The 21,067-nt window shown below is 40.7% G+C and overlaps 1 protein-coding gene across 8 annotated transcripts in view; it reads left to right on the forward strand.

The window, feature by feature from the left end:
* The window catches only part of TTLL5 (tubulin tyrosine ligase like 5), a 130,077-nt gene that overhangs the window by 108,042 nt on the left and 968 nt on the right, over positions 1 to 21,067 (forward strand). For 5 of the 8 annotated variants that reach the window (XM_082284295.1, XM_082284294.1, XM_082284296.1 and 2 more), the window contains 2 exons: positions 4,446 to 4,666; positions 11,651 to 11,736. In XM_082284295.1, the coding sequence (XP_082140421.1) occupies positions 4,446 to 4,666; positions 11,651 to 11,736 (307 nt within the window). Of the gene's footprint in view, positions 1 to 4,445; positions 4,667 to 11,650; positions 11,737 to 21,067 lie in introns of those variants that run through there. The other 3 variants (XR_014226539.1, XM_082284300.1, XM_082284299.1) reach the window with 3 other exon arrangements.

Below are 21,067 nucleotides of genomic sequence, written 5' to 3' on the forward strand. Positions count from 1 at the left end.
GGAAAGATTCCAATAGCTATTAGGGAGGTTCCTTCTTTGTGTGGCTATGTTCTGTCTGCTTAGCCTAGCGTTTACTGGGTTTAAATTTTTATGCCAAACATCACATGGGAAAAAAGCTAAATTAAAACAAGGGAAGTACAATTGTATGGTGGAATGATCCCCGTCAGTCCTGCTTACATCAAAAAGGCTCATGTTAAACAAGACATGAATCATGTTAATGAGTTGTGTGGGCAGTTATGTGATCCCATTTTCAATCACAAATTTAAGTAGATTTTATGCTGTAGAACATTAGGCTAATTTAATCTTAAATAACTCTCAGTCATTTAAAAATTGTATATCCTCTGAAATATTCCTCATTTGATGAAGTTCAGCAAATTTTTGTCTTTTAATACTTGTGATTCTCTTCTGACATCCTTACCATTTATTTAGATCTGACTGGAAATGCTGAGTACTGTGAATAATATTCCTCGTATTCCTAGAACTATATTATTCCTGCCTGAGGATACAGGGCCTCTTTGAATGCAGCCTTGAACATCATTAAACTGTTTTCTAGACTGTTATATATTGAACTGCTGTCAGATTTGCAGTATCTCTTTTCCTTCAGTTTCTTGTTCATTCTTGTTTTGCAGCTTTCTCCCTCAGATTGTTTTCCCACTAAATGTGCTAACTGCCATTTTTCCTATTTGAGTCTTGTGATACTGATGAGTCAAAGTCTCAGTGTAAGTAAAACAGAACAACCATTCTGAAAGCAGTAGTCTGAGCTGATTTATACCAGCTGAAATTTTGTCCCCATGTTTGTGCTCCTGTCACTATTATTAGAATTATGGGAACGCCCAGATGTATTAACTATCTTTCCAATACAATGATACAGCCCAATCCTTGCCCCAGAGAACTTGCAGTACCGAGAGAGAAATAAAACAGAAGGTACCAAGTCAACTGAATTTAGTATATTTTTTTCTTGCTCTGAAGAATTTACCAAGGAGGACATGGTTCAGGACAGTCTGTGCATACCATGAGCTTGCTCTTCTTTAGGACCCCAAGATACTCCTCTTAGTGCAGTTTAACACTATGGTACATTTTGAGCCTGCTCTTTATCACCTCGTTGTGAGTTTACAATTCAACGGATTGTTGTATCCAAACTGATTTAACTGAATGCATTAGTATGTGTTCAAAAGAATTTCCACTAAGCAATTTATATGACTGGAAAGGTCTTCCAAGACTGTTAATTCTCTGTATTTTTGCAATGTTATCTGAAACACAATTGCTTTTCTAAAACTGGTGGGTTGTATTTTGTTGGGTTTGCTTTCTTTTTTTTCTTTTTTTAACTTAAAATCTTGTTATTGTTTATTGCTTATAAACATCTCAGTTTACAGTGCCAGGGATTTGGAGCTAGCTGCACGAATCTTTATGCAATACATGTGTGTGTGCATCTGTCTGTCAGTTCTCATACACTGTTGAGTCTCTCATCTTTTTCAGACTTGCTGATCCAATTGAATGTGAATGACTGTGGGATCTCACAGCTATGTTTCATACAAATGTCATTAAAGTCAAGAGCCATATATCTGGGAAGGGGGTTCAACTACTGTTCCCATTAAGGCAAAGGCTGCAGCACGAGACCACTCCTAATTAGACAGCACAAAGTCAACACAAGAATGCCCAGACCCATGAAGGGAAGCATAATTTGGGGTATGCTTTATATTAGATGCTGTAAGACGGATTCACAGGAAATGAGCTTCATTACCTCCTCTGGTCACACAATGAACATGTTTTTGCTTGCAACATTTGTTCCATTACTGTGCTAGGGATGGGTGTTAGATACAGGGATGGTAAGTGCCAGGAACATTCTTTCTGTTTTTGAAGACGATTAATATATCTGCTTTTCTTCAAAGTACTACACTACCTCTCTGCTTTTAATTACTAACAGCCCAAACTTAGCTGCTACTGACTAAAATTCTTAGGCGTTCATTGTCCTTACTGACAAGATGTACACATTGAGATTTTCTAATTAAAAACGACTCTTTTTTTGTACAGATAATACTTTGTATATGGTGTTCCTGTTGTAGATGTGGAAGCAAGGAGATACTGCTTCAGTCTGTGACCTAGAGGAAAGCACTTTCTCTGTCAGTGCCAAGTTTCTTCATGGGCAAGACAGGGTTAATGCTGTCCTGCCTCCCCAGAAAATTGTGCGCAAGAGTTGACTCACTAATAATTTACAGAAATTTTAGCTTAAACGTCTTAAAGCTTTTTTAGTATTTTTCAGATTTGTAGCCCTAGAGACTTGTTAGGGTAGCAAATATCTCCTCAACATCAAGTTAAATCTGCCAGCCTGGTAATTGTGATTGAGAATTTTTCACTTGAAGGAGAAATAGTTGGTGCTACCTGCTTTAGGACTGCATCTGTCAGGGTTTGTCTAGGCTTCTGCTCTCCCTAGACCCTTAGTCTTCAGAATCCTGAGGAATAAGGTCTGTCTCCTATGTTTTGGATGTGCTAAAAACTCTTCCCAACCCTTCCTTTGTGCGGTAAGGCTCTGCTCTCTCCAGCTGTCCTCTTTATTCGCACAGTAGCTTCTCCTGGTTTCCTGTCCTGTCCCCATGGAGTTCACAGCAGGGCAGTACACTTTGTAGGCGAATCCAGAAGCCGTGGTCCTTGTCAGCTTCCAGCCTCCCCATCCTTGCCTGGAAGACAGCCAGAATCTCAGCACAGTGTGGAGACAAAGGCCTTTTCGGAAGCCTATAACCTCAAGAAAAATATCCATGACCTTTCCTTAGACTGGTTTCAGCACAGTTTTTGCCGATCAGTCTTTGTTAGAGCATCCATGCTTACTGTTTCTTCAGAGTCATGGGCCTCCTTGCCAGTGCATATTAACACAGGGAAAGGGTTATGACTGTATGTGTTGTGGACTCCAGGATCTAGTGATTTTTGTAACAAGGAAAAGAACTTACAGGAAAAATGCAAAATGTCGAAAGAACTTAGAGGGAAGATGGATAATACAATTTCACAGTGAAATGTCACTGCTGAATAAGAAATGGGTGCAGTGACTTGAGGGTCTCCATCCCAACCCTAGGATGTGCCAGGCTCTGAGATGCAAGAGACTAAACCAAATTCCATTTTAGTTTGTTTTTCTGGGGAGAGGTGGGGTGTGACTGCTGTTTTCCAGACTTCTACACTTGTACTAGCTTCCTAATTCAAAATCTGGAAGCTGCAATCAAGGCAGAGCTTCAGGGAAGGGAGAGGTTAAGAAGGATTGGGAGCTCAAGGGCATGTTGTCAGTGAGCTCTAGTTAGGAAACAGGCCTGTTTTGGCTCCTGTACTTCCTTTTCTCCCTAGAGCTCTGCCTGTCAGAAACGCCTTCCCACACACCACTGCTCTGCCATTTGCCAGAGAATTGCGGGGGAGAGGGGCTTTTCCTGTCTGTGTGCTGAGACTCAGCCAGACTGTGGTTTTCTCTGGAGCCTGGAGCCCATTTGCTGTGGCTTTGTGTATTTTCCACCCAAGGAGAAACTGAGGACAAACTCAGTGAAGGGCTCTGCTCCCAGGGTCACACTGAGGGCTCAGCTCTTCCCCTTATCTCCTATCACTGACCTCTAGATGCCAAATTACAAGGTTACAGTATTGCCTCTGTGCTGGGAATCTGACTGACTTCGAGGAAAGACAGAACACAACTCCCAGCAGGTTGCTCCTTTCTGAAGAGAGTTTAGCAGTCTGCAGAACTCCCATAGGGGAAACATTCTCCACTCCCTGCTTTGCCAGTCCACTGCTCAGTTCTCCAGTGTCTCATAACATGCAGATCCTTTTGTTCCTTGTGTCAAATCTCCAACATGCTTACTCTCCCACATGCTATAGGAATAGAAATATTTTCTGTTCCCTGATATTACTGGGGATTTCCTTTTCGTCAGTGGTGGACTTAGAGTTCCTTTTTCAGTAGAAAGTACCCTAAAGGTTTTCTGTTTTTCCAAGCACCTACACAGTTAGATTAAATAAGTGGCACTGTATCATCTTCCCTATAACCTTTCTCTTTCCTAGAACTGTCTTAATCCCACCTCCCACATAAAGAATAATATAGCAAGATAATGCAGAAAGTCAGTGTAATAAAATCTTTACTTCTTTGTGGATGGAAGCCCACTGCAAAATTAGGTTGAGGATTGGGCCTCTTGTTTTTAATCCAGAATAGTAGAATTCTGTGGCAGTAGTGAGGTTGTCTGCCTTCCTAGAAGCTAGTCCTGGCTTCCAAGGGCATAAAATTCAGCTCTAAAAACTACTTCACTGACTTAACAACTTAACTCTTTATGTGTGGGACTTTCCTTCGAGTCCTGGGGTTGCCTTCACAAGGCGGATATTATCCCTCACAAAAATGTCACCCACCACCATCAGCATTCTCAGCAAGGTTCACAGAGGTAATCGGCAATTACTATGGGATTTTTTTCTTGTTTTCTTTTTTTCCCCAGGCTGTTTTTGCCAACTACTCACAATCCAGCACCAGTCATATATCTATGCCAGCTGGCTCTGATGCCCGCAAGACATCAAGTGCCACTTCTAGTATCCATAAGGCAACCAGTTTGCACAAAGTGATGCCATCCCAGAGTACAGCTCCTCAGCTGGTTCCAAAGCCTCCAACAAACCACAGACAGGCAGTGATCAGAAAGGCTGCAGCCCAGAGGATTTCCAAGTAAGTTTTGTCTCTTCCATCCACTATGGGGAGTTGGCACTGGTTTCCCTGAAAATGAAAATTGGAGAAGAAACTGTCTACATCTAACTCTGACAGATCTTTTTGGCTGTGCTGTCCAGGATAAATCTCAGAATAACCTGAGGTGTACATACTGAAATAAGCATTGCACTGTGTTACAGTTGTGCGTTTCACAAGGGTATGGAAGGTAACTAACGTCATACAAAGGTAAGGACATAGGAACTGTCAGATTGATCCATGAGTGGGATTCAGTAATGTAAATACAGGTTGCTAGTGGCATTTTAGATGCCCAGGGTTACTCCACCTGACCTCCAGCTGCTGTTCCAGATGTGTACAGGTCTTCTGTAGATCTTGTGTTGTATCCATCAGTCCCATGCAAATGTCTCAAGTAACTTGAAGGCACCAATTGTGGTACATCTATGTTTAAGCACTTGAGTCACTCCCTCTGTCTAATCTTTGATGGGTGGATTAGAATCTGGTGGATCAGAAGAGGGTGCCAAAATAAAAGCCAAAACAAAGCAACAAAGCAATCCGATACCTTTAACAAGATAATCTGCCCTTGAGCCGAGTTTTCCCATAAATTTAACACACAATGTTGGATTTAGGCCTTCAAGCACAAGTGTTTGTTTCATTTGAAATGTTTATATTGTGCCTGATGTAATGATAGCTTTTCTCATTAACTGTAGAAATCCTTCTTTTAACTTTTAGTAAGCGTTTAGTTATATAGTGCTTGCTATTCTAAGGTAAGTGGATGGATTTGACAGTTATCTTTAAAAACAAGTCTTATCGTTAAAAGCAAACAAAAATATTCACCATGAAATGTTGCTTACTGATTGTAAGTTTCCTTGTTTCCTTCCTTTCTATTCCTTGCTATGTCTTCTCTTTTGTGCATTATGAGAAAATGTGAGCAACACTTCTGGGTTTTCAGCTTCCTCAACTCTGTTTATCTCCTCTTAAATGGCAGAGCTGCTTTAGTCTAAATCCTTCATCAGGTTTTTCCTCATATATCCTCAGACTTGTTTGATCCTGAAAAATTGCTTTCGTATCCTCCTTCCTTGTGCTTACTCTACAGCCAGAAGAATTGTAAAGCTTTCAGAGCAAGCTCCTGTGAGGTTTCCTGATCCTGTTTTCACTTCCTGTTTAAATAGAGAAATTTTAGTTTTAGATTACTGATGAAAGACACCTTATGAAGATGTAGTCAGTGTGTGTGAATCAAATCTGGAACTGCAGGGCATATTTAAGGAACTTGGACAGAACTACTTTGGGGAAGTTTGTGTATTTGCTCCCTGTACTCTTGCTATCTTAAGAGATAGCACACAGAGTTAATCCCCCAAAACTATTTAAAAAGAAAACAAGATGTTAGTAAATTTGTCAACTCAGCAAATGCAGATGTGAGCATCAGGTCTGGCAGGTATGTTTTGGTAGGTTTGCTATCTGATTTCTTTCATGTTGGGTGGCTCTTGTTAGTACAGGTGACAGGCTGTGTCAGTGGGATTCTCTGCTGGGCCGCAGGGATGTGTATTTGAAGATGCCGGTGTGCTGTGCTCACTTCTTGGCAAAGGAAATGTTTATCCTTGTGAGATGGAATTGCAGCTCCTTGGACAGACTTTACTTTGCTGCATTTTTGTGGTTTCTGCTCTGTGACAGGCAGGAGTGTGGGAAAACCGGAAAAAGTTCAGCACCAAAAATGCACAGAAGGGGGAAAAAAAGCAAAAGATTCCTTCAGAATTTCAGAAAACTAATCCAAGTATTGAAGGCTGCAAGGAGCCGCTCCGGAAATATTTTCCAAGTTGCCTTTCAGTCTCCAGCACAAGGCTCCAAACCCATTCTTGCCATTCATGGGATCTTGCAGTAACATTTTTTCACTTACATGGAAAACAGCAGTGCTTAGCTATATTTCCAGCATACTGAGAGCTGATAATTTAAAAACTGCCGTGTCTCAGACTAATTAAGCCATTTGTTGTTGTCAGGAGAAGACCAGATACACATCTACAGAGGGGAGTGAATGGAGAAAAGTCTCTCTGTCAAAGGAATATAGACTAGAGAAGAAAAAGATGTCTTGCATGCTCCAGCCTGTTTTCTACAGTCCCTGATAATTTTGTGCAAAGTATTCTCAGACACATCGTGTAGTCTGCTTTCAAAAAATTCCAGTGGTAGAAACTCTCCTGTGTGCTATAAAAGTCTATTTAAGAATCTAGACAAGCTTTCTGTCAGCTAGTTTCTCCTGATGTCCTGTCTGAATTTTTCCTTTGTTTCAGCCTGTAGTACCTTGTTCCGCCTTCCTGAACCCTAAACACTTTCTCATGTAAATACTTTCCATCTTCTGAATATCCTTTACTTTTTGGAATAACCTAATTTTGCTTAGACTTGTTGAGGTTTTGTTAACCTCAGATAGTAGTTCTACCTGCCAAGTCCTTAATTGTCTTGAATTTACTGTATTTTCTTCAGTTTGTCAGAGTGCTTGGACTGTGGCATCCAAAACTGCGCTTTTCTGGTGTGAGACTACCATATCCTTAGGTTATGACATGGCAAATATCCCTCTCCATAACATCATCTTGGCTACTTCGTTTGTCTGTCAGGTCACTTTTGATTTGCTGCCTTCTCTCACCCCCTAATACTTCTTGGCTGTGTTCCTGATCTCTTTCCTCAAAGCGGATCTTAGGTCTATGTATTATTTCTACAGGACTCACTGAAACTCATCCCATTCTCTTGTTAAAGCTCCCGTGTCTCTTTTTCTCCCCCCATATATTTTAGTAAGCCAGACCTTATTTCTGTTTTCTCTTTCACTGGCCTTTGTTTCACATCTTAATAAAGATCATATTTTAAAAGTTGTTTCTAGAATTTCTCCAGAGACAGGACTGTGATGAAAAAACTAAAATCAACTTTGTCTCTTTGACCTATCTCCTCCTTGCATGCTTTATCAATTCTCTCCCAGCCAGCACACGTGGCTTCCAGAATAGGAAGGAACAAGAAGTAGAAAACTCAACTACAAACAGAATGAGATGCTAAAGATGAACATTACTGACTAATTCAAAAACTATCTAGTAACTTGGACACTTCCCTGGTTGAAACATAAAGGAAAAAGTAATGGAACAGCCAGACAATTCGGGCTTGTATTTTCAATTCCTGGCTTCTCTTGTTTTTGTAAAAGGTGGTAGGTTGACTTTATAATGGATTGTGTCCAAAGCAGACTCCTTGCTTAAACTAACAGAGTGGAAAACTGGGGCCTATATTAAGGTGTGGAAAAAGAGTAACTGGGAGAAATGGTTTAGTATGCAGCTCTATGCTGAAATATAGTCCCATAAAATGGTCTCACAAGATTCCATCATTTTGGTTAAATGTGCTCATATCACTAACAGATAGTTTTTGAACAGCTAACACAACAAGCTCTTTTTTCTTTCCCAGTCAGACTGGGTCTTTCCCACTCCTCATGTTGCCACTATTATTGACAGGTCTGTGAACCATGAAGAGACCTGCTGATATTTTGAGATAGACATCACAGATACAATATTCATAAGCTATGGAATGAAGCAGATGTCCCTGGAAGCAGTATTTGGTGTATGGAATCTTCACATTACAGATGACAACATGTAAAGTAGGAAAATATATTAGCTCAACTATTCACCACTGGTACAGGTGGTAGATAAAATATCTTTCTGCTTTTAGGAATGACTCAGTCATAATAAATACACATTTCTGTGCTATCATTCACATAGTAGCTTTTCAGAAACCTTCTCTCTGTGACGGCATCAAGAAGAACAAGGCTTTGAACAACCTGTGAACAGAACCATCAGTCAAAGAAAATGTCTCAGAAAAATTGATCTGTCAATATTAGACCACTGTATATAAGGAGAGGAAATGCTAGGTAGCGAGAAGGAGCATATTGTTTGAGATGTTATCAAAGAGAGACCGAGAAGATCACCAAGTTTACCAGCAGTAGACTGGAACATTACAAACTATTGGGGATATTGATCAGCATGGCATAATTTCTTGTACTGAACATCTCTGTAAATGTCATAACAACTCTATTAAGGAAGCCTTTTGAAATAAATATTCCTTTCAAGTCCCACCACCACAGCACAAAAATCTTTCTAACTTGTTCTCTCTTGTTTTACATGGTGCCAGCAATAGAAGAGCCAGAGTTCTCTATTGTAACTAGAACAGAAATAGGGTAGAGGGGATGCATTTCTCCAGGGTTCAGGAAATCTATCCCAGAGTGGGGAGGAGTCCTGTCTGCAATTTGACACAGAAGTAGCCAGCTTTTCTAGGATGCACTGGCCAAGCCTAGCAAATGTGCCAAAAGTAGATGATGATCACAGAGCAAGGCCTGTAAAACACTATGGTTCTGTTTTGTATCATGTCTTGCCCGTCTGTGAAGTGTCTTAAGTGGGCTGGGTACATCACACACATAAGTTGAGTGAAGAGAGGACAGGCAGCAGAACACACACGTAACAGTTCCTGGAACCCCTTTGACTGTTTTGCTGCTGCTGTACTGCAGCACGCTTGTTTTTTCAGCTCCCGAATATCTGGGTTAATCAGGCTGCCTGACCCTTGGACATTTTTGGCAGTGAAAGCAGTGCATCTGAGAGACATGCCGTGATTTAACACCCTGACACAGCTGGGCTCACTAGACCTGTAGCTCGTAGCCCTTGGCTAGCCTCAGATCATACACAGATATGCATGCAGGGGTACCCTGTCCAAGAACAACAAAGAGGAGCAAGCCTCCCTGGCTCTGGGTCTTTACATCTGTTGCTGTCCTCTTGTCAAACCTGGGCTTTTGGTGATGTGAATGTGTTAGTGTCAGATCTGTCTGGTTCCACTGGACATTCAGATGCATCTGTAGCATCCAAGAAACAGGTTGTTATAACAAAGGTGTTGAAAATTCAGTCAAAAAAGTATTTCTCTTTCACCTATGGAACAGAATTTGCAGTCCAAGGCTGGGCAGCTTAGTGCTGGTCTAGTACCTAAATTAAGGAAGGCAGTATCAGTTAGCTGTATAGGAGATAGAAAAGAGCAGTGACAGATATTTGAACGGAGGGGACAGTTGGGATAGTGATTTTGTTAATATCGAAGAAGAAATGGAGAACATAACAATGGATTACATTGGAGAAGTGGAAGCAAAAACAACACAGGCATTAAAAGTAGGAAACTGAGAAAAGGCAGTAGGATTTCAGCCAACCCAAGGAGGAAGAAGGTGGAAAGGGATTAACTCAGTTTAAACAGAGAATATGTTCTGGCACTGAAGCTTCCTTCAGGACAGCACAAAGAGTACGAGGGAGTGAAGTTAGCGTGGTGGGAGATCCCAGGAGCAGAGCTGAGAACGAGCAGAATGAGGTGACTGTTGAAACTGCAAGAATCAAGGTACACTGTGGGCAGGCAGAGAAGAAGGGCAAGTCTGTAGAGGTAAAGAAATTCTCTGAACAATAAGATAGAAGTGTGACTATTCCCTGTTTTGCTTTTTTGTTGTTGTACTTGATGGCATTCTTGATTACTTTTTTGACTTGCATTCTACCTACAGAAGGGTGAGCTGAATTTGGCTGTCAGTTGTGCTGTGTTAACAAAGTGGGCAAGCTAGTTATGAGACTGGAACCTCTATGTAAGAAGTATAAAGATCTATCTGGATTCTCAGCTCCCAGAAGGACCATGCAGTATCAGCACAAAAACCCCCATAAGTACAGATACAGAATTCTCTCCAAGAGACAACAAACATAGAAAGAGGCACCTCATTTGACAATAGCATTTCCAGTTAAGGCTGACTGAAGTAAGGGGTTGTGGTATGTAAATGTATCTGCACCCCTTTCCCTTCATGTATGGACTCCAATTTATTTCACTGAAATCCAACTGAGATAAAATTCAGGAATCCCTGAGACCTTTTAGTTGTCAGGAACACCTGGGTTACTGGCAACTTGCTGACCTTGAAATCTGGAAGCAGAAGGTTTCAGATAAAACCATAGAATCTGCACGTTTAAACAGCGAATTACAATTTAAACAGTGAATAACAGTCTGTTAGTTGTTAGGGCATCCCATGGGGACTGGAGATTACGGTGCTCTTGTGGGGAAGAGCTGACAGCAACTGTAACAATGCAGAGCTGAATGAGTGAAGGAGGACTCTGGCAGAAACAAGTGTACACACAGAAGTCTGGAGTGATTAGGAATGAGTTGGGCAGGAAGGAAGAAACGCAAGGAAGAATAAGGGAGGAGAGGACAAACCAGGAATAGATGGATAATTGTATAGATTTTTAAGGACAGAATAGATGCTTGCAGCTGTATGGCTTGCCCTTCCCTTGTGAGTCGACCCAATTTTTATGTAGGAGAACATGGTACATTTCATTTGGTAATGAAACTTTGTAAATTAGAGTAAGTGCAGTTATAGTCTACAAAACATAGTTTTGCTGTAACTCAAGTGCTGAGATCAATGCAGAAGGATTTGTATAAGGTGTCTGCTTGAGGAACGGCACTGGATTTCTGAAAATTAGATGCATCCCATGTGTCTCAGTTTCCAAGATAAGTGAGAAGTCTTGGCTAAATGAGCTCTCTCTGCTGAGGCAGGATGGAAAGACTTAACTCTTGAATTTAGCATGTTTTGACAGCATGTGTATTTCTGTGCAACAGTTGCTAAATCACTTTAATTCAAATAATTGGACTTAGATGACCACAGCATTACTAGTTGAGATGTATGTTGGTGGTCCAATACAATCTACTATCTTCTTTATTCTCCAGAATCAGCTTCCAAGGCACGTGAGACAATTAAGTATTGGTGGCTTGACTGTTCATTTGTCTTGCTCTGCTTCTGTGGAGTCAGTTGTCACTGCCTTTTTCATACCATGTTCAGGCACAGCTTCATGGTTACAATCCCAGTGAGATTATGTAAAATAGAGGAATTCTCATTTTTTTTGTTTGAGACTTTTATTCTTCCTTGCTGTATCACTTCTTACCTCTGTCTAATTTTATGGTTTTACCTCTTAGGGTGACTTCCACTGAAAAGCAACTGAACGGATTCCAGAACAGCCTTCACAGTGCTGCATCCTCTGAGCCAGGGACATATTCCACAGGTGAGTGACAGTGCCAAAGACCATGAAAGTGGGGGTGGGCATGCTGGGATGCTTTCATCTTTTTCAAGAACTGGCAGGGGAAAAACTTTCTCATCAAGAAGAAACACAGCTGCCTCCTCTGCATGTAGTGGTTCTTAGGTAACAATCTGGGTTCAGCTGTGAAGGGAATTTATACCCCCTGGGATTATAAAGACTAAACAGAAGGGAGCAAGGCTGAGTTTCATAGAGTTGGAAGACCCCTTAAATGTGGCTAGGGGAGAAAAAAAAAGCACCTTGGCTAAAATGGTACCTTTTTGCTTTAGGCTTTGGCTCAAGATGCTCTGTTGTTTAAGCTTGGCCTGTAATAAAGGGCCAGGACATTCTTTACATTTTTCTTTGGTCTTGCAGAAAAGCTCTTAGTCCAGAAAGACATAGCTGAGACTTACGAATCAGCTGCATAGTGAAGTCAATGAGTAGAGGTGAAAATATCTGATAGCAAATCACTGAGAGTTACAGAATCAAATCTTCATCATTCTCTAGTGGCTAATTAATTCAAACAGGTTTATCTGCTGTTAAGTTCTCAGCAAATGAGAACCCAATCAATTTTTCATTGGTGCAGACCTATTGGCAAGTAGAGCATAGTCTTGATAAATCCATACTACCCATGGCTCAGAGTAATTTGTGATAGGGCTGTAATGGAATATATGGACAGATTATGTTCCAGAATGCTTTGAAAAATTATGTTTCTGGCCTTCTGTTTTGCAGTGAAACTGTGAAAACATGACTTGAGCGTCACTAATGCAGTGATCTTTGTGTTTCCAGAGGCTGAAAGAAAAGTCTGTGGAGGGGTGAACTACCCAGTTCATCTCTTGGATATTTATCGCTGAAACTTAAAAGATGACATTTCCATTATTAATGTCAGTGATTTTTTTGCTGATCCTCCAGCACAAACATTCAGCTAATGCACTTAACATACAGTTCCAGACTGCCTCTCACACTTTAGCACCTGCCAAAAACTCTAGTTATCCTATCAGAAATTTTATAGGGCGAATGGCCACAGTCAGTATAAAACACCCTATGGTACATTGGAATGTGACAGTGTACTCTGGCATATAATGGGATTATCAAAAAAAAAAAATTATGTCAACCCTGTGGTATATGTATAGCTGAATCAAAAGTTTTGGTCTACTGTATAGTGCAACTTAAGTTTTTAGTACAGTATATAAAGCAAGGTTACAGATAAATTTAAAACTAAATGTAAAAACTAAGTTCTCAATATATTGACCAAACTGGTTTGCTGAGTGGATTTACATGAAGGTGTTTGTGTGCTGATATCTGCCTTCTTTTTTGCATTTTCAAGAGCACTGTCACAGTTGCCGCCCTGTAATTTTAACCTTTCCAAGAGAATCTCTCCATCTCCTCTGGATACTGTTGTTATGTGTGTCCATGATAACTGTAGGTAGCATTTTGCTATCCTTTCCCATTTCTGTGAATACTTAGGGCATGCATGAGGACGGTTGATAGTGTTAATGATGGAATGCAGCAGCCAGAGCTGGAGGAATAATACAGGCTAGATCACAACTGTAAAGTTCAGGGTAGTCTGTGAATACTTGTAATCCAGTGAGAACTCAGAACTTCAGCTCACGTTTCCTTCTGTAGAACTGGTCTAGCTGCACTGTGCTAAACTACCCTCTCTGAAGCTGAAACAAAGGGCTATCGCAGCCTGCTGTTCAGCTGACAGTATAAAGGGCTTAGGTAAAGCCCAAGTTTGGCTAGGGGTAGGCTAGTAGAACCATGGTGGGTGGGTCCCTCAAAGCTTCCTTGCTGCTAAAAGAGGTGCCTAGCTCCAAGAATAGCGTTAAATATTGTGATGATTAAACTAACTAGAGCAAAATGTTTGTTCTTGGAAACTGGGGAATGATATTTTCTTCAGCTTTGCACCAAGCCACTGGTATGCGTCAGAGGCTGCTGTGCCCAGTTTATGTGTCTCAGAAGCTACTCTGGTCCTTGCTGCAGGAACAGCTGTTTTTCTTCTTCACTCTCTCCATTGACTGCTTACACTAGGGCCCTGATTTCCCCTCAGCAGCAGTTTACTTGGGGTTACTGTTTCACATGTATTTAGTATCCTAGATACCAACTAGAGAGGTTGGACACACAAGTCATAAAGCAAATCACAGAATAAATTGCAAGCATTTAAAGATAGAAGGCTGTGAAAGACTGCAGATATAAAAGAGGAATCAGGCAGAACCTCTGTATAAACACACACACATGGATGTTCAAAAATGTCTGAGAAGCTTGAATAGACCTCCTCTAACAGCCTATCTGAGAATAGTTATGGGGCTCTTTGGAGAAGAAGCATAAAGGTATCACAAGTGATCTTAGCTTAAGCCAGGATGATGTTCAGTGGAAGAGACAGCCAGCCACTATGGAAACTTTTAACTAGACTGTCCAGAAGACAGTTCACTCGTGGTTAGTGCTGCAACTGTAGAACAGCAGTTGTAGACACTGTTGTGCGGTGGGCTCAGGCTCTTGAGAACAGATCCTCTGAAATAAAAGGAAAAACAAAAGTCAGCACTTCTGCAAGGTAGCTCAGGATTCTGAAACAAGCCACCAGTACAATGAAAGTACACTCATCCTCGTTTCATAGAGAGGCAGAGGTTGTGTGAGCTGTCTGTCATTGGTGTAATGAGAGAGAGGGCAGAGAGCCTCATAACTCAAGATAGCATTTGAAGGTTATTTGTAGTGTCTGAAGAGACCGGTTCTTATCAGAATCTGTGAAAGTTTAGCAGGATTTATTCTAATAAAGAAATACTGAGAATTACTACCTCTAGGGAACATTCAAAATGCTTGTGGCCTGATTTTTCAACTGAAGTTAAATACCCAGCCTCTAGTGGGTTTCTGAAAATATAGCCATTGTTTATATTTACATTATTTATATTTATATATACAACACTGCTTTGTTTATTCTGTGTTAACTTTGAGGGTCCCTCAGCATTACACTGATTGTTTCCTGTTTCATGGAATTTAGCAATTCAATTAGTATTATTGAAACAGGGTGATTTTGAATTAAGGAATCAGCTCTCTTTTCAAAGTCTTCTTCAGAGTACAGCTAAGGTAAGTACTGTGGTTGGTTGTTCAGGTCTGGGTTGTGTTTAGGAGGCTGTGCTTGATATATGGAGGCTGTGCTTTAGTTCAAATGATGATCAGGCTGGTCATTTTTGTTTTACTGTATATTTTAAGAATGTAAGGTGTTTGGAGACATTTTTCCATGTTTTGCTGGTTTATTTTCCATTCCTCTCTAGTGGCATTAGGTAAATAGTGTGTGAATTTGTTTTCTCTAGAAAGTGAAGATCTAGATAAAAAAGATGTCATTTTTCCACCAGAATTTAGCTTTTGAACAAGCTGGCAAGAAGCATCAAGGAATTTTTGTGGTTATGTGTCAATCTCAAAGTTAGAAATTAATTCTATTTATTATTTTTCATTTTTGAAAATGCTAACACAAAGGAGATCTTGGGGAGACTAGAGGATGAAGAGCACTTTATGAAAGTATAACAGCATAGTCCCAAGAAGCTTCTCTGGTCCTGAACTGGACTCTTGTCTGCAGGAGCCTGGAGATAGGAACAATCTGAAAGTATAGTTAACCCCTCAGTGCATCTGTAGAGTAGACACTCAAGTTGACTTTATTTGATTTGGTTTGATTTCCAAAGGTAACAGCAACTGTTGAGTTGCTGTATGAGTGACACCTGTGTTAAAGAACAGGCTTTTCTCCTTTATTTGCTGCCAGCTTCTTGAGAGTTTGTGACATTTTTATTTTCAAAGGTTCAGAAGACAGAACACCTCTGGGGTTCTGTTTTGCTATGACAGAAACATAATGTACTAATAAACTATATAATTACAAACAAATATGAATCATGATTAAAACTGAGCAAGACTGATGCCTGGATCCAAACTTGACAGGACCTTCATCTTTCCATCATCAGACTGATTAACAATAATGCAGTTTTATTGTGCTGATGTTTATATTACTAGTGTCCACATAACTTTTCCACTGTGTCTGCTGAGAGAAGAAAAAACCCATTAGAATTAGGGGAGGTAAAAATTAATAATACGCTTTTCAAGTTTGACAGTGAAGACCGCTAATTCGTGCAAACGGATGCATGAATTAGATCTCTTGGATCTATTTGGATCTTGGATCTCTACCTAGTCTGGTTGAAAACATGAGTCCAAATCTAATTTATTTGTATTTTAGTTCTCTTGAGAATACTTGATGCACAAAGGGAGTGTCAAAACTCAATCTGCAATCAGGATGAAACTTCTTGAGCTAGTTGGTACAGACTTGATTTTATTCCCCTTGATTCTCAGTTCTGTATCTGAGCTTAGTTGCAGGGTGATGAACAGTTGTCTGTTTATTTTGGACATTCACCTGCCCCCGTATCTGCGTGAATGCCAAGTCCTGAAAGTATGCAACTCTTTGAAATAGTGTGTTATCATCTGTAAGGGCTTAAAACTGGATCCTGAACTGCCAAGAGACTAGTTGAAGAATATGGGGATTAATAAAATGGTTCGGATCTAATCCTTGTAGAAGGCAGGCTGCTATTCTTCAATTTCTAGTGATATCCTTTAGGCTAAGGTGGAGAGCAGTGTCCGAATGCCATCCAAATATGATGAGTGTGCAAGCAGTGTGGTCCAGTATGGAGCAATGAATGGACCCTGCTTGTAAACTAGTGACTGTAAAGAGCACTTCTGTGCTTACTCTTCTCACCTTCTAGCATGCTCGAGATTTTTTTCATTTTACAGAAAATCTGCAAGTAGATGGTGTATTTCTGAAGTTTTTTATATCCAAGATTATTGTATGGACCTTCAAATAAAGGTCATTTTATTATATGTCTTGTTACTGGAGACCTGAAATTAGAGATAGCATTGGAGATGCTAAATCTTGGCTGGCTGCTGTCTACCCACTGCTTGAACATTATTCTTGAAATGCAGCCCCTTTAGATTCCTTTGGCAGGTATGCAAAAGTACAAGCTTCAGAATTGTCCCAGCCCAGAAGAAAAGCAAGGCAAGTAAACACAGCAGGCATATAAACAAGACACATGCAATCACTGCATATTTTTTGCCACATCTAAACAAACAAAAAAAAAGCGTGGAATTTGGAGATTCTTTTATCAGCCAGAATCTCTCAACTCTCTTGGAGCATAAAGGGTGGGGATGGGATGTAAAATGTACTGTTACCACTGTGCGTGGCCTGTGTCAGACTTCCAGCCATTTGTTACAGTGGGGTGGAATTCCCAGCTGCCCAGCCTTGTCCAGGCTTCCTCAGCTTCTGCCAGTTTCCCTGCAGCCTTGGAAAGCAGTAGATTGTTGAACACCAGTGTATTTATTTTTATGTTGTTACCACGTTCCCAGGAGGAACCTTGACTATGATTTCAGCTGGTCTCACCACACTGTCCAAATCCTTCATCAGGAGCAGCTGGGAAAAAAAATCACTCAGGTTTCTACGCAGCACATTGCTGGTACTCCTCCTCCCTCTCACTAATCCTGTTAATTCCAAACTTCATTTGCCACCCTCCTGGTTCTCTCTGTTGTTGCTGTGACTGACTGCACAAATGGTCTTCACTTCAAAAGATGACCTTCAAATGGGCACCTCGAGTAACCTCTACCTCAGACTACTTTGACTACTCAGGCACAAGGTATCTTATGACACAGAAGAGCAACTTTTGATGTCACCTCATTACTTATCCTAGTCTGGGAATGGAGTCATGATGAGCTCTTGCCCATAAATCCTTTCAGAACCATCTGTCTGACTGAGAAGCTCTGGGTGGATCATTGAAGAGGGAGTTCCCATGTGATACCCCGTACTTTGCAACAAACTTTTCTGGTGCAGCCTCTCACCCTGCATACAGCCTTTGTCAACAGCAGTTCTTTCAGTATCTCTCTGTAATGCTGTCTCCATGCAGAGAAAGGATCATTGAGGAGCAGAATTGGTCCCTTTTATCATATTTTGGAAGGCAGCGGAGCTTAAGTTGAATCCTACTATTGTGCCTCCCTTTTTGGGAGGGCAAAGAATCAGTAACAATGGAGGATATTTAGTTGCACATTTGTTCTTATAGTTATCTTCCTAAAGCCATTGGTATTTTTTGTGCATCACAGAAACATCCTGAATAAGTCTCTTACCCCTACTAACTTCCACAGTTTTATAAAGAGGGCAAACAGGAAGGGGGGGAAAAATGTTACTCCCTGCTTTAGCTGATGAATCAGTTCCAGTTCAGGTAATGACACACAAACCTGTAGTACCAGATGGGCTAGAAGGGAAAGGAGAAGGGTGAAGAGACTTTCTTTTTACCCCCTTTCTTAGTACTCTTTGGAGGGGAAGGGAGCCATTATCTTATGACTAACAATGAGCAAATATTGATGTTTCAAATAAGTACCTTTAAAATAGATACAAGTTATCAACAGGACATGACTGTGTTTGAGTTTATCCAGTTCTGAGAAAAGTGCATTTAAGTCTCATTATGTCTCAGCAGAGTGTAGAGCGCTGCCAGAAGCAGCATTCCAGGCCCTTCTCAGATGATGTTAAGAAGATAATATCCAACGCAGCCATCGCCTCTCAGAGCTGAGGGTCAGTGTTCACTGCTAAATCATGAGAAATGACATTTATTCCTTGTGAGAGCAACCTGCCTCTCACATTTTTACTCAACCTTTTGCTTTTCTTTTATGAAAGAAAGGAGCTTTTTCCTGTTGCTACTGATCTCATGCCACTGAAAGGACATTCCAAGTCTCAGGACTTTTCCTGAGAAAGCAGGAGAAAAAGGAAAGACCAGTCTTTAGAAATTGGCTTCCCTGTCTAAGAGCTAGAACCCAGCTTGAATTTTAGGAGCCTTTGCCTCTGACAAACTCCAAAGCAGGATAAGTAATGTTTTCAAGCAGTTGGCATTTTTGCCTGACTGGAGGCTGAGCATTGCTTGTTCTCAGTAGTGAGGAGATGGCGAACTGCCTGTGTTTCCTTGCTGTGTTGGAAATGTCATTCAAGTTCAGGTGTGCAAAGACTTCGGAGAGGTTATATAATATTTTGGCTGCTTCTGTCTCACATCTGGTCCTTTGGCATTAAGCTACCTATAGAGGGGATGGCTTTGCCCATCCAAACTGGATTTTGGTTTAATCGGACGTTATTTTATTGAGCCTAAAAATAGAAGCCAAAATGTGTGTGAATAGGGTAAAACATGTGTCTGAAGTTATGAAATTAAATGTGAGGAAAAGCCAGAGAAGAGAGAGCCACAGTGAACGCGGGAGTAGGAAGGTGAGTAAGAGAAATCAGAAAGAAGGCTGTCAAGTACAGAAGGGCAATAGCAGTTGGGATGAGTGTGTGGCAGAGTGTCTTTAACATGGGGAGCAGGAAGGCTCATGCTGACTTCCACTGGTATTTCTCTACTTGTCAATGAGTCTGCTTGCTTTCATTCAGGAAGACTTCTCTGGAATACAGTTGTATGTACTGTTCGTGACATACACATCACACTCCCCCCACACAGAGAGACATCCACACCTCCCCACACCTCTCTCACCTCTCTCACCTCCCCACAAGAAAATTTTCATGACTTGGAACTGCTGCTTTCCCTTGCCTTCCTGGTCTAGCAAGTCAGGTTGAAATTGTGCCCAAAATATGGGGGAGGGAAGGCTGGCTTTCTGTTGTCAGCTGTCCTGGCTTGCTAGTGTCAGTCACCCATGGATATAAATAAACCCCATTTATTTATTGCCTTTCTTAGTTATACTGTATATTATCAAGAGAATGCTGGGCATCATTCTAGGATTAGAAATTCACTCTGGGATAAAAAAATCTGAATTTCTAGGATAATCTTAGCTTTTCAGGGAGAAAGAAAGTTCCACTTTCAACACTAGATTCAGGAGACTTCAATATGCTGCTCAGTTCTCCCACAAACTTTCTGCGGGTAAATTGAAACAGTCCAAACTAGCTGTAAAAAATATTAGTATGGGTCCCTGACCAAGTACTGTTATCTAGCCTTGTGCTCTTCTCTGTCTTATTCCTGCAGCTTGGAAGCACAGTAGATTAGGTGCTGGGTTGTGACCAAGGCTGTGTACATCTGTGCTGGGAAAGTCTATATGGCACTGAATTTTAGTGTGCAGAGATATCTCTTAAATGACTTCATGCAACTTCTGTGATTTTCTTGTGACTCAGAATGATATCCATAAAATGGAGGTAATCCTTTTCTTCCCACTGTGACTGTTCTGAGTTTTTGAGGTGCACGCATGGATGACATAATAGTGTGTAAACATGTGGACAGACATATGGGCAGATACTTTGATACCTCCTGGCAGGCAGAGAATAAAGGAAGCTCATTCTGTTGGATGTGGTGATTCACTGCAATGACTCTTTATCACTGGAGAGAATCAACCCTTAATGTTGGCTCATGTCAGGAATGAGCTCTTTTTCTGTTCCTCCTACTCAACCAGAACCTCCATCTACTCAACTGCAAGGAGGTGAAATAGCTTTGAAATGATAAAACTTCAGAGAATTATAAACATTAATATTTATGAAATTACTGAATTGGCAATGAGCTGCATTCGTGTTAGGAACTTTACATATTTACTTGTAGACATAGGAACGCGCCTCTTTGTGCGGAGTTCTCAAGGTAATCATACAAGAACTCAAGGAAAGTGATTTTAATTCAGTTTGTGAGAAAAGACAAACTGTGCTATGCGTTTGTGTAGGAATAGGAAGGCTCAAACATCTTCAAAACAGGAAAATGAGGTTGCAATTGGCTCCCTCTCTCACGTGCCTTTGTTTCCTTAATTTCAGCACACTGACAAGGGATAAGTTTCTGGACTGGTATCCTATCTTAATGCACATGGCTGGCAGTTAGGTTCCTAATTCAGTTTCCAAACTTTTTGTGCAGTGACATAGCTGGCAATTCCACTTTCTAAACATCTTTCCAGATCCTCTGTGCCCTGTGATGTTTGGCTCTATGCTGGACTTTCAAGGAGAGTGTTTTTTTAATAAACAGCTCTCAACAAATGTCACTCATGTTTAGGAGCAAGCTGATGTGCCAAATACACAGGACAAGCTTTACCTACTAGATTAGCTGTAAAATGCAAGCTGTCCAAAATAAACTCAGTACATTGCTAAGTGTTTTGGATTTTTCTTTTTAAAGGTCTGTCTAAGGATGTTTAAGTAAAAGAAGTGAAGATGACATTGACATTTTCCTGTAATGTGCCTAAAAAGGAAAATGCTGCAGTATGTAGAAGTCAAAACTATATCTTTATAATAATGGGGAAAAAAATTCCTTATCCCCATTTTGTTTCTTTTAAAGATCCACCTTTTCACACCCCTGTCTCTCTT

The sequence above is a fragment of the Coloeus monedula genome (genome assembly GCF_965178545.1).
Source record: "Coloeus monedula genome assembly, chromosome: 6".
Taxonomy (NCBI): Eukaryota; Metazoa; Chordata; class Aves; order Passeriformes; family Corvidae; genus Coloeus; species Coloeus monedula.